A 14,228-nucleotide genomic window follows, 5' to 3' on the forward strand; every position below is an offset into this window, starting at 1 on the left:
TTAGAACTCTTCCAAAAATAATCTCACATATTTCAGCTGAATATAATTATTATGTTTTTAAGGATATAAGGTTAAGCTTTTGCTCCTTAATAATGACCTCTTATCTAATATTTTAGAATATTTTAATTTTTTAAAGCTTTAACAGCTCCTTATTAAAATTTTAGAGGTATTTTTTTTAAATGAGCATTTTTCCATAGAGGCTTAAACCTATTCATAAGTAAAGATCTTTTTTACTCTAACTCATTATTCTTCAAGAAAGAGGCTATAGGGCTGGGATTGTGGCTCAGTGGTAGAGCACTGGGCTAGCATGTGAAGGCACTGGGTTCGATTCTCAGCACCACATATAAATAAATAAGTAAAATAAAGGTCCATCAATAACTTAAAAAATACTTTTAAAAATTTAAAAAAGGAAAGAGGCTATAAAACAGAGACTGCTATCTAAGGACTGGTTTAGGGACTCCTTATTGCTAATAGGACACTAACAAATGGCCACAATCCAAACATTCAACAATATATATTGATACTTGATACATCAACAAACAAGTTCTTTGCCCTTATGGAATTATGTGGTAATTAAGGAAAAATAATAATAATTAAATATATAATAGTCTGGTGATGCTAAGATGGTCTCTAGTGTGAAGCTATACCTGAGCAGAAAGGAAAGACTCAGACCATTCTCACAAGTGGAGGAAGATCTGTTAGGAAGGTGAATGTGTCAAGATCACCTTTCTGGGTAACATCACCAGAACTAAAATTTCCCCCAAACCCCATGACACCCCCAAATTTTAACTACAAAAGCCATTTAACAAGGGTAAAATAAGATTATTGCAAACTACTATTAAATTTTATAAAAGCTTGAAGACATCCTAAATACTTTATTAGAACTAGATTTCTCAGCACTAACGTATAACAAAATCCACTAACATTTAGCTGTGTAATTTCCAAGCCCAAACTCCACATGAAATATATCAGAATGGCCTTGTCACTAACTGATGGAACCTGGTTCTCCATAGCTTACTCTAAAGATGGAGCTGCAAATGGTTTTATCTCTTTTGACAACTTAAAATGATTTTGGAATTGCTGTCAAAAAAACCTGCCTTGAGAAGGATTCAGGGCTCACTCCAGGCTCCACAGGAAAAAGTATTATGATCAATAAGAAATTTTCACTGGAAAAGATGAGCACTGGAATGAGTCCTATGTGTACGACATGCAGCAACCAAGAAAGTCTCTAAAATTTAATAAAGAGTGATATCATGGTTATGCTTTTGTTATTGATTTTCATTTAAAAATTAGAGGCATGGTGATACTCAAATAAATCTGTCGGAAAGAGCTAAAAATTAGTGTTTCAAACCACTGAAAATTCATATACAGTATTTTAAAAGTTTTAATTAATATTGTCTTTTGCCAGTTAGTAGCCAAGTCAGAACTAAATTTCAGTTCAGTTGTCACTTCAAATTTCTTTGGGAAGACTGAATCAAAACAAACAAAGCTGGAGCAAAAGTCTCCAGACAACAAATTTCCCAGACCCCTTTACTTCTCTCTACTCAAGAAAAAAATAAAAAATAAAAAGTTTCTGATAGTATTTAGAGGTCTTTAAAAAGCGAAAAGGTTATAGGACATATTACTAACAGAATTGTCAAACAAGTGTTTTGGGATCCATTTGAACTCCAAAGGCCTGATCCAGAGAAGACTCTCTGATCTTCATAAGTCACAAGAGAGGAAAGACATGGAGGGTCAGAGGGATATTTTATCCTTTGCATGCTTACTAGAAAAATGGGGAACTAATTTCGTCCTACAATTTTTAAGTGCTACATTTAAAAAGTCCTAATACATTTCAGTCAACTAAAATGTACAGAGAGGGGCTGGAGAGATAGCTCAGTTGGTAGAGTGTTTGCCTTACAAGCACAAGGCCATGGGTTCAATCCCCAGTACCCCAAAAATAGAAAAGGAAAAAAAAAATGTACAGAGAACCAACACCTGTTTACTTATCCCCTAGACTATCAGCAGAATATTTTGAACATATCTAAGCTCCCCAGGTAGGCCTCCCCAATCATCCTCTCCTCCCTCCCTCATTCCAAGTGGAAACCATGCCAGTAAACTCTCTTCTGTTTACTCATGTAACCAAAGGACTCAAGAATAAAACACATTATTTGAAAGTAAAGTACAAAAGAGTATAGGATTACTTTTTAGCCGTTGAATTCAGTCCTGCAGGAGTAGATGGTTGTTCAGGATCCTGGTTAACAAGGCAAGTTGGAAAGGAGCAGCCATCACCTAGACTATAATTAAAATAAAAACTTACAGTTGAACCAGGAAAAAGACAATGGAGTAAAACCCTGTGACAATGCCAATGTCTAAGAGAAGAACAGGTGATATGCAAAATACGTGGATCAGGCATTGGCTTCAACAGTGTTTATATTTAGGGAGATGATGAGTTAACTCATGTTCACATTGATATAATAGTGAATCATAAAATATAATTTTAAAAATAGGAGTCCCTATGCAGAATTATAGACCTATGGAACAAGAAACATTACCTGAAATTGTCCTTTGTTGACTTACTTTCATTAGTTTAAAACCTGCAGAAGTTAACAGTAAAAGTACCTTGAAAAAATGGGTAGCAACCAGTATTTCTTCTCATCACCAAAAACTTGTCTCATGTTTTTACTGAAACCCAAGCTGAAGCCATTCTTATCTGTTCCATGTCGAAATACTGGACTTCTGAATGCCTCTAAAAAAGATGGTAAAAGCAAGTACATGAATAAAGAACATGTCTATAAGAGGGCCCTAATATTTAGAAATAATTAAATTAAATGAGAAAACTCTGGAAACTGATGTCTACCCTTTGAATACATATATGCCTATCAGCAGTCCTGACACACAGATTGTCTATTCTGTTTCAAAATATTTCAATTCCCAACTAACACTTTTACTACTATAGTTGTACATGTGCATTGTAAAAAATTCAAAAATGCAAACAAGCAAATTGTTTAAAAGTTTGTATCTCTGGGATCTATTGACAGATAAATGAATGGATATATGGAAGGGCAGATATATATATTCAAATCTAGAGCTTTTTCTTAAACCAAAATGAGAGTATACTTTACATATATTCTATTATCCCTTCGAAGTTAATAAATTTCAGTCTCAGTATCATTGAAATTTTCTCCCTTAACAATAAATTTTTTCCAGATGATCTAAAAATAAACTGTAGAGCTACTTTGTCCAAATCAGGATCTAATAGAATCAGACATTGCATCTGGTTATGCCCACTTGCATATCAAAGTTGAGGTCGAGTAAGGCTCTGGGACTTGCCCAAGATCACAGACTAAATAAATTAGAGATGTCAGATCTGAACAAGCTCATCAATGTTCCTTCCATAATGCTACATTTTCTTCTTAAATAATACTGAAATACAAATTCTAAAATTTTATTTTTGGAATATGAACAGAAGTATAATTTTTTTTGTCTATCATTTCTAAAAAATCTGACTAGAAGTCAGGTTATATGAAAAATACGGTGCTTTAGACATACCACAAATTGTGTCTACTTGCATTGCAACAAATGCATAATCCTTTGCATTTGCCACTCCAGGATAAAGAGTTTTTGCTAAAACTTCTTTATAGTTATAGGGCCATACTATTCAGAGGAAGTCCTTCTAGTGCTACAAGTTACATCTCAAATCTAGAACTTAAAAGTTTTTAGAAACAATTCATTTGCTTTCAATGAATTAGAACTTAGATGACCAAACTAAAATTGGAAATAAGATACCTTGCTTAAAAATTATTTTATTAAAGCAAGATTTTTTCTAATAATATGTGCTGTAATAGGATTTCACTTGAACGTTAAAAATGAACAAGAACTATCTACTACAATTAATCTTCACTGAATAATAACGGGATCCCTCAGCTTAGTCTCCTTTCTGATCAAAGGAATTTATAAATTCTAGTTGCCTTCTCAAGTTCCCAATCTTAGCCTAGAAACTATGTAGCAAAGTCTCTGCTTACTTTTCATTTCTCATCCTTTAGCTTCCTATGCTCCAGCCACGTGGATGGTTTCTCAAGTGGTGCTAGCTCTTTTCCTACGGGTGGTTGTTTTTTTTTTTTTTTTTTTTTTTTTTCCTAAATTGAGGTGAAATTCACAAGACATAAAATCTTTTCGAAGTGAACAAACTACTGGCACTCACTATAAATTCTGTGCAACAATCACCTTTATCAAGTTTCATAATATTTTTATTATTATACCCTTAAGCAGTTACTCTCCAGTCTCTTCTGTCTTTACCCCAAGCAATCACTAACATGATTTTTCTCCATGGATTTACCTATTCTGGACATTCCTATCAATGGGATTATACAATTCATAATCTTTTGTGATTGTTTTCTTTCACCTAGCATGTTTCCAAGGTTCACGTGTGTTGCAGCAGGTGTCAGTACTTCATTCCTTTTTATGGCTGAAGTATGTTCCTTTGTATAGATATGCCCATATTTTCTCTGTCCTTTGATGGGCATTTGGGTTGCTTCTCTCTTCTGACTATTGTAAATAGTTCTTTAGGGTCACTGGTGTCCAAGCATCCATTTAGATTGTTTTCAATTTTTTAGAGTATGTCCCTGAGGAGAACGACTGGGTCATATAATTCTATCACATGCCAAACTGTTTTTAATAGTGGTTGCACCATTTTATATTCCCAGCAGAATTATAAAAGGGTTCAAAATTCTACAAATCCCAACAAACACTTGTTTCTGGTTTTTTATTATAGCTATCCTAGTGGTGTGAAGTGATAGCTCACTATGGTTTTGGTTTGCATTTTCCTAATGACTAATGAGGTTGAATATGTTTTTCTGTGCTTCTTGATCATTTGTGTGTTTTCTCTACATAAATGTCTGTTCATATCCTTTGCCAGTTTTTGGAGTCTTTTTGTTGTTGAGTTATAAGAATTCTTTGTATATTCTGGATATGAGATCCTTATCGGATATATTTATTGCAAATATTATTCTGTAGGTTGTCTTTTACTTTCCTAATAATATCCTCCGATTCACAAAAGTTTTTTATTTTTTCTTTTTCTAAATTTTGATTCATTGTACATAAATCAGGTACAACTTTCATTTCTCTGGTTGTACATGAAGTAGAGTCACACCATTTGTGTAATTATACATGTACACAGGGTAATGATGTTTGTCTCATTCTATTATCTTTCCTTCCCCCCACCTCCTCCCCACCCCTCATTTTCCTCTATACAATCCATCCTTCTTCCATTCTTGCCTCCACTCCCTGCCCCCATCCACTTATCAGAGAAATCATTTGGTCTTTGTTTTTTTGGGGATTGGCTTATTTCACTTAGCATGATATTCTCCAGCTCCATCCATTTACCTGCAAATGCCATAATTTTGTCCTTCTTTATGGCTGAATAATACTCCACTGTGTATATATACCACAGTTTCTTTATCCATTCATCTATTGAAGGGTATCTCGGTTGGTTCCACCAACTAGCTATTGTGAATTGAGCTGCTATAAAGTTTTTTAATTTTGATAGTCTAAATTACTTAATTTTTCTGTTGTTTCTCATGCTTTTGGTATTCTAAGACTACATAGCCATTTTCAAGGTCCTGAAGATGTATCTCTATGTTTTCTTCTAAGTTTCACAGTTTTGGCACTTCCGCTTAGCTTGTTGATCAACTTTGAGTTAATTTTTTCCATATGCTGTGGGGTAAGGGCCCAGTTTCATGTTCTACCTTCCACAAGGTCATCCCAGCAACTTGACAAAGCTATTAGCCTTTCTCCATTTCTGGTCTTGACAACCTAGTCAAAAATCAATTCACTAAAGATATATGGATTTATTTCTGGAGATGTGTGTGTGTGTGTGTGTGTGTGTGTGTGTGTGTGTGTACACGTATCAATCAATGTAATATGATTAAGACTACAGAACAGAATGAGGAGGTACATATATATGGAGATATATATCCCCTCAAGTCAGTAGCACACTGCTTTGATCACTATAGCTTTGTAATAAATTTTGAAATCAGGAATGAGAATCTTCCAACTTTGTTCTTTTGCTGGTGAACATTATATTGGCTATTTGAGTTCTCTTGTAATTTTATATGAATTCTATATGAGTATCAGCTTTTTTGCATTTATGCAAAAAAGGAATTACCCTGAATCTATAAATCCCTTTGGGTCCTACAGTCATCTTAACAATGTTAAATCTTCCAGTCCATGAACATAGGGAATCTTACCACTTATTTAAGTATTTGTTAACTTCTTTCAATAATGCTTCGTAGTTTTCAGTGTGCTAGTGTGAAAACTCCTTGATTAAAGTTATTCCTAGGTATTTCATTCTTTTAAAAACTTTTGAAATGGAATGATACTCTTAATTTCCTTTTTTGGATGGTTCATTTTTCTGTGTACAGAGAAACATAACTGATTTGGCACCATATTGATTTTATTCAGTTATCCAGATAGTTTGTTAGTACTGTTTTTCTTGTGAATCTTTAGATATTCTTATATAAGATCATGTGACCTGTGAATAGGGATAGTTGTATTTCTTTCCTTTGGTTGCCTTTATTGATTTTCCTTGACTAACTGCTCTAGTTAGAACTTGCTGTATAATGTTGAATAGCAGTAGTAAGTAGATATCCATGTTTTGTTCCTGATGTTAGAGGGAAAGTTTTTAGTTTTTCACCTCTGAGTCTGAGCTTAGCTGTGGATTTCTCATAAACACCCTTTATCAGGTTGGGGAGGTTCCCTTCTACTCTAAATTTGCTAAGTGTATTTTCTCTTAATAATGAAAGAGTATTAGATTTTTGTTACCTACTTTTTCTGAATCAATGGAGATGATGTGTTTTTTCTCTTTTCTCTGTTAACGTACAGTGAAGCCAACTTACCCTGGGCTTTTCTGTGTTGTGAAGCATTACTGATTCAATCTCTTTGTTATTGGTCTGTTCTGATTTTCTATTTCTTCTTGAATCTGTTTGATGGCTTATTTGTTTCTAGTAATCTGTCCATTCCATCTAGGTTACCAATTTTTTAATATACAATAGTTCATAATAATCTTTTACAATTCTTTCATTTCTAAAAACTGAGTAGTAATGTCCTCACTTTAATTTCTGATTTTTGTGATGAGTATTTACATTTTTCCTTGTTAGCTAATCGTCAAATTTTTTGGTTTTATTGGTTTTCTGTAATTTTTTATTATTTCCATGATCTCCTATCTTTATTACTTCCTTGCTTCAGCTGGCCTTCAGTTAAATTTGCTCTTCTTTTTCTGATTTCTTAAGTTATCTCTCCCTTGTTAAAATGGACATATACAGCTATACATTTCCCTCTAAGCACTGCTGTGCTGAGTCCCATATCTGTAGGGTATTGAACATACTGTTTTCTCTGCTCTGGCTCTTTTCATGGGTGACTTCTTAGGTTAAGTACTTTTTGTTGTGGTGAGCTCCTTCCTGCCAGCTCATTCTAAATAGGTTCCTTCCATCATCCCCAATTCTTTATTCACACTTCTTTATTTATTCTTTGCTTCATTCAAGCTATTTTGCATTTTGTAATTACTTTGTGTTTCATTATTAATTAGGGGCCCCTCAATAGACTGTTTTCCTCTTGGTCACTGTATATGCACAATGCTTTGCACAGCATGAATGACCAATAAATACTTGAAATGAATGAACTTACATGTGTCTAAGTGACTATCCACACACAAAAGAACTTGAGAAATAAGAATGATTTTTACCACTTCAGGACAGGCTGATGTTTAATCATGTGGCAACTTTCAATGAGTATCTATGTATGTATTTAAAGTTCTGTCAACTACAATAATTTAATACTCACCTAATGTAGATTTATTTTTGCTGACTAGCCAACAATGATAGCCAAACAGAGAAGACAAGCTGACAGAAAACATAGCTGCAGCAAAGAATAAAAACATAATATGGAACTTGGCTTGAGTATCAGGTAGGCCATTCTATAAAGAAAGGAAGAAAATAACATGTTTTGTCAAAGGGAAACGTATCCTTCTATTTTTATAAGTAAATTAGTTTTTTGCTTAATTTTTTTTTCTAAATTTAGATATGGAGAAAGATACATGGTGTTAAAACTTTAGGAGAAAAAATAAATATATACTGCATCATATTAAATGCTGGAATATGTATATATGGCAAAGATTAAAATTTAGAGTATTTTATCTTATGTAATCAAATCATAGAAAAATTATGACAGCATAGTATAAAGTGTAACAGTAGGAAGTGAGATAGAAGGAACTATATAAAATGTTTTAAATCTGCTACCTGAACATGTTTTGCTAACATACTACAGATTCACAAATGTTTAAATAGTTTTATTATAATGCCAGCAAATTAAGGTTAACTGGCCCAATTTAGTTACCATTCTCATTGATGTTCGATATTACTGCAAAAAAACAGCATCGACTAAAAGAAAACGTATAACAACACATCCACAATAATGCTTCAAGCTATTTTAAATAACATCACAGAAAAGGTCAAGATTAGTGAATAACACCTGTCTAAAATAAACTTTACAATGTCCATGGGATGAAACGAGTCACCTCAAAGCAAAATCAGTTTGATCTTGACTGTTGTTATGTCAAAGGAGACCTGAACTGGCTCTAGCATGGAAGGCACGGGGATATGGGACATTAGCGAAGCACCAGAGCGGCAATAGAGGCCCCACTGGATGTAAGGTCACAGTGTTTCTGTAGTACCTGTCATATTGACACTGGTCATAAGATCTCACTGGTAGTTTTCAACAGTGGAGTCTGCACGATGAAAACTCTGGACCTTCCATGTCAATTGTATTTGTGGTTTGGAATGAAAACCACTCGCAGGAATGAGAAGCAGTGAATTAATATTCCTGCAGGCATTCATTAGAGATCATTCTTCAAACTGGAAACTACTATGAGCAGATCCCTTCACCTGTGTCTTCCTAACACTTAGTAATGTAACTGGCACACAGTAGGTATTCAACAATTCTTTGGTAGTATATCTGGTTTGAACCAAAAACTTGATCTAACAATTCAGAAATTATCATCATAATAAAGGATAATTTAATGAAAATACTAAATCCATTCTGATAAGGAATAAACTGCTTTTTAAGATCATTTGCCATTCACAAGCAATATCTTCAGATATTTAATATACTTTTAATATTGCCTTAGAACAGCAATGTCAAAATATATACACTAAAATAAATTAAGATGTGATTATTTAAACATGTAATAATTTATGTCAGAATATATTAGTCTATGAATTTAAAAAAGATTTAAGATTTGGGGAAAAAATATAATACAGAAAAAAATGAGTCCTAAAAGTCTAATAGAACGATATCCACTAAAAATTGAAGACATAATAAAAGTTTCAAGAAATCTTTTTATACATGAAAACACATCTATTTTTAAATACAGAAAAATACCTACTTATATAGTCCATTATCATTATTCGCAGTAGATATGTTCTATAAGGTTACCATGAACACTGACTTTGTGAATCCTCAATCGCTGCTCCTAAGGACAATGCAGGGTGAGGTTCCTGCAAGACTCTTGGCATAACATCTACATCAACTGGCCAATTCACAACCTTGTTTTACATGGGTTTTTGCTAAAAGGTCCCTTATTACCATTAATATGGAACTTGTGGCCAACAGCACTATAACTTAGGCTAACGAGGCTTATCTAACGTATTTCCTCCATTCAACATGTCAGTTTTGTTTAGAAACATTAGACAGCACTTCAGCATTATGCTTGAAGACCACTTTAAACAGCAAAATCAACAAAAAGCACATAAATGCAAAAGACATGGCAGCAGACCGTGAGTAGCACATTTGTTCACAGTGTGAGAGCTGAAGCAAGAAGGCAGAACTCTGCCTTGTTTCACCTCAACGGGGAGAATGCATGCGGAACACTCAAAAACTCTGCCACTCTGCACGTGTCTGCAGATGATCATGAAAGCTCTGTGAGTACTGGTTTTGATATTACAAATAAATTTTGAGGAGGCAAATTAAAATATATAGAGTCTGCGAATAAAGAGGACTGACTGAATTAACTCTATCTTGTAAAGTCAGTGTCTGAAATAATTCACTGCTGGAAATCTACGTTATATGTCATGTATTTTTATAAACTGAAGAAAAGTCACTAAAGTTACAACTTACTGTCCAAAATTTGATAAAATACTGTAAATCTGTAGCAGCAATAAAAAGGCAGTACAGCAGAGAATAAGCCAAGAAAAGGAGGAAGAACTTATAATTTGAAAATCCAACACAATTGTTCACCCTGCCAACAAAACAAAAACAGTCTCAATGAGTTTTACATCTTCAGCCTAGTTATAAATATGTTCAAATTTAACAGTGTTTGGTTTTCTTTCATTTAAAATTTGTTAGTATTTCTTTAAGTCAGAAAATTTCTTTACACATGCAAACATGAAAAAATCAATTTTACTAAAATAGGAGTTTCTGTGCTTAGATCTTCAATATATGATATTTAATATTGCTTTAATAAATTGTGATTAATGTAACTACATTTCATGTCCAATTATATGAATAAGCACATGCCTAAAAGCACAGAGCTTGTGAGATAACTAGTAAAGTCAGGCAGATTAAAGAAACTAAGTCCTCCTTCTATGTTATCTTTGGGTTCAATAACCAATTATGATTAAGTTACATCTTTTACATTTTCCCTGATTGGATAAACTGCCTTCACATATTCCTCCTTGCCTGCCATCATTGATTGAAGCAACCAGATTGTCAAAGCATATTAAATGAGAGGGTTATGAAAAGAAATAAAATTGGGGGCCAAGTAGTAATACATATTTGACACTAAATAATTATATGGCCCTGAGAATGTAGAATAGTGAATTAGAATTTCATTTTCCTTACCTGTAAAAAAAAAAACCACTCAGATCATTTTTGACATCCAGCTCTGTATTATATGATACAATGTCCAAATATGTATATTAACAAATTCTCAGTTCATATTATTCTAAAATTGTTATGTAGTAGGATTCTCAGTTCTTATTATTCTAATCATTATGTGGTAGGTGGGGAAGGGTAGAATTCCAAACTTTATCAATAAATAAAAATATAAATACAACTCATTTTCTAGTTACTCTTTCTCTTAAAGATTTTTTTCCTTCTCATAAAGATCAGGGTATTACAGGATAACCTCATGTAGATGTGATACAACAAATCCATCAAATTGGCTGAAATCATTGCTTACTGAGTTAACTCAGTGTTATCTGACAAAATGAATCTATTTTATAGAACACATACATATTGTTTCCTCTCCTCAAATGTCCTTGTTCTCACTTGAGTGTTAGCAAAATAAGCTCTCTATTGACTTTGGTAATAAATTAAAATCTTTTTGTTACAGATTTAAAAATAAAACTATGTTCACATGAAAAGTGGTTATAAAAAATAAGGTAAAGGAACTAGCATTAAATTTAGTAATTTTTGAATTTAAGGTCTTACATATGGGAAAGGAATTCATGAGGGTTTCCAAAACTGTGGATGCATATTGTATATGCAGTTATATTTTCAGCTCTAGAGATTCCAGTGGGAAAGTGAACCAATTGCTGAGATTGCTTTTCATGGCATCAGAATGAAATAATGGCAAGAAGTAACACTGGTAATATTCTGTACAGTCTAACTATAGTCTGTCTCAAAAGGATACAAGATATCGCCTTTGCTTACTTGTGCTGGTTTCAAGATAAAGGAATGGGTAGGCGAAGGCTGAGGTGCTGTAAGACTGGACAATGTGAGTGTCAGCTATTACTCTTGTGGACTGGGGGAATTAGAGAAGACAGGACAGATTGCTTCCCTTCCTACAAGAATGTAAGAAGCAGCTTTTAGATTAAGTGATGAAGAGCATTTGTATTTATAGACTAAAATGATTTTGATCACAGATTTTATAATACCCAATTTGGCTTCCTTTAACTTCTATTAAGAATAATTTGCATGTCAGAGGTAGAAAACATGGCAGAAGCTCAGTAAATAAGGACCAAGCATCTTAGAGTTTGAAATGTATCTGGAGAGAATTTTATATGTATATTACTAGAAGAAACAGAGTAATCACATTTATTTTTAAATAATACCTTCCTCTTATGACAGAGAGATTTTGGCTAGACATTTTAACTGCCTACTAGTATGAAGACTCAGATGGAAAAGGAAGAGAACCCAATCCAAGTCTGAGTTTCTTCCATCTGGAAAAGGAATGACTTCACATGAAGAAACAACATGTTCTAGGTAAATATCCCTTTAATACTGTAAGCACAGCTGTTGGCTCTGTTCAGGGCAATTGTTTTCTGAGTCTAAACTGGAAAAAGAACACAATTTATTGGGAAGAATGTGGCCTTCCAAGTCTAAAATACTATATGACTTTGAGTCCACATTTCAAGTTTTCTGAGCTTTACTTTCCTTCCTTTTAAAATGGGACAAATTGGGCTGGGGATACAGCTCATTTGGTAGAGTGAATGCCTCAAATGCACAAGGCCCTGGGTTCAAACCCCAGCAACACCAAACAAAGAGAATGAGACAAGTCATTTCTACTTTGTCTGTCATGGTCAGATTATACGTATGGTCTCTAGAATACAGTAGGCACTCAATAAATTAAAGCTAAAATTGTTTTATTTGTGTTACCTAATTTTGGACAAATATGTGAAAGTATTATTAATATATAATTATAATTTTACACTAAATGAAAAATCTTCTCTAATAGAAAGCCAGTAAAGCTAATACTAGAGAAACTTTGTGTTTTTAAAAAGGAGGGCGGGATACCCCTGCACATACACATTTAGACCTGTGATTCTCTGTGAAAAGGGAAAAGGGGCTAGAAGAACATGGTCACTGTTTTTAATTTTGAATTTAGAACCATAATGTGCGTGTGTGTTTTGGGTGCTGGAGACTGAACCCAGAGACTTGTGTATGCTAAGCATGCACTTTACCACTGAGCCACACACCCAGACCTACACATTTTTTAACTTAAATTTTTAATTTGATATTTTTTTAAAAATTGACTGCTCCATTCAGCAGCCATCTGCTGAATATTAGGACCTTGGTGTAAAACCCTTCACAAATCGACATGGCTATTGCTTTCTTCAAGGGAATGCCCAAAGCTGAGATGATGGTGGGGACAGGGGCTGGCAGATGGGAAGAAACAGTGCAGGAAGCAGTCAGGTCGTTAAACTTCTTCCATATTACCATTAAAGGAAGAGTGCAAGACAGTATGCAGGTATGAAATGTGAGCCTATTTTTTAAAAAATCCAGAGTCTTATGCCTGTATCCTTTCAGTTATTTAATAGGATCTGTCAAAATTTGAAAGATTGTCCAATTATCCTATAAGTTTCTTATTCAGTCAAATTAATTGCAGGTTTAGAAAGACTAACATAATGGCAAATCATTATTTTCTATTTTTATAATTTTGAGAGTATAGCAAGGACATAGCAAGCTTTATAGGTATGTACCGGTCTGGAATGAATCCTAATTATTTTTACCTCTCTGTTCATTATCATCCCAATTTTCTATTAAATTGGAAAAATTAGAATCAACTTTATGATCCAGATTATTTTACCACTGCTAAATATATCCAGAATCCACAGCAATCCAGAAAGGAGAGTATTAGTATGGTTTCCCTAAAAGCAGACCCCAAGTTAAGAACTTTGATATAGTTTGAGACAAAGAAGGGAGAGGGTTTGGGGATATAGCTTAGGGGTAGAGCACCTTCCTAGTATGTGCAGTACCTTGGGGTGTATCCCCAGCACAAAGGGAAAAAAAGGAAGGTGGGGAGGGGAGTAGGGAGAGAAGGGAGAATGCCAACTAAACTGTGTAACTGGACAGGTCCTCCTTGGTTGAGGGTGGCCCTGGGGCTAATAATTCCCTGGCACTTCTGGACTGCCCAGCTTGTGAGCTGAACAAACCAACCGAGGTAGAAAAAAGACCACAGATGGAGAAGCAAAGAAATACAGGTGCCTGGGATGGGGGACTGTCTGCAGGCATGGGAACTGTCCTCTACAGGTGTGATGAACTCACAGGTGGGTCATGGGAGTGTGGGTGGGACACTGACAGCATCTGGTATGGTGGGGGCAAAGAGGAATATAGGAGGATTAAGAAAACTTACACTTGAAAATATTGGGTGGGGGAACACTTGTTCACAAAAATAACACAGATGTAAATTAGTACAAATGGGGTTATTTGTAGAGATTTTTTAAGAAGAACATCATTCTTATAGGAGTTGACTA

At 34.2% G+C, this 14,228-nt stretch overlaps 1 protein-coding gene across 1 annotated transcript in view; it reads right to left on the bottom strand.

The window, feature by feature from the left end:
• The window catches only part of ZDHHC2 (zDHHC palmitoyltransferase 2), a 67,910-nt gene that overhangs the window by 13,217 nt on the left and 40,465 nt on the right, over window positions 1–14,228 (bottom strand). The window contains exons 7-10 of the mRNA XM_079142767.1: window positions 10,150–10,270; window positions 7,819–7,951; window positions 2,602–2,728; window positions 2,184–2,276 (exon numbers count right to left, since the gene is read on the bottom strand). Of these exons, the coding sequence (XP_078998893.1) occupies window positions 2,184–2,276; window positions 2,602–2,728; window positions 7,819–7,951; window positions 10,150–10,270 (474 nt within the window). The remainder of the gene's footprint in view (window positions 1–2,183; window positions 2,277–2,601; window positions 2,729–7,818; window positions 7,952–10,149; window positions 10,271–14,228) is intronic.

Source organism: Sciurus vulgaris (assembly GCF_902686455.1).
Source record: "Sciurus vulgaris genome assembly, chromosome: 5".
Taxonomy (NCBI): Eukaryota; Metazoa; Chordata; class Mammalia; order Rodentia; family Sciuridae; genus Sciurus; species Sciurus vulgaris.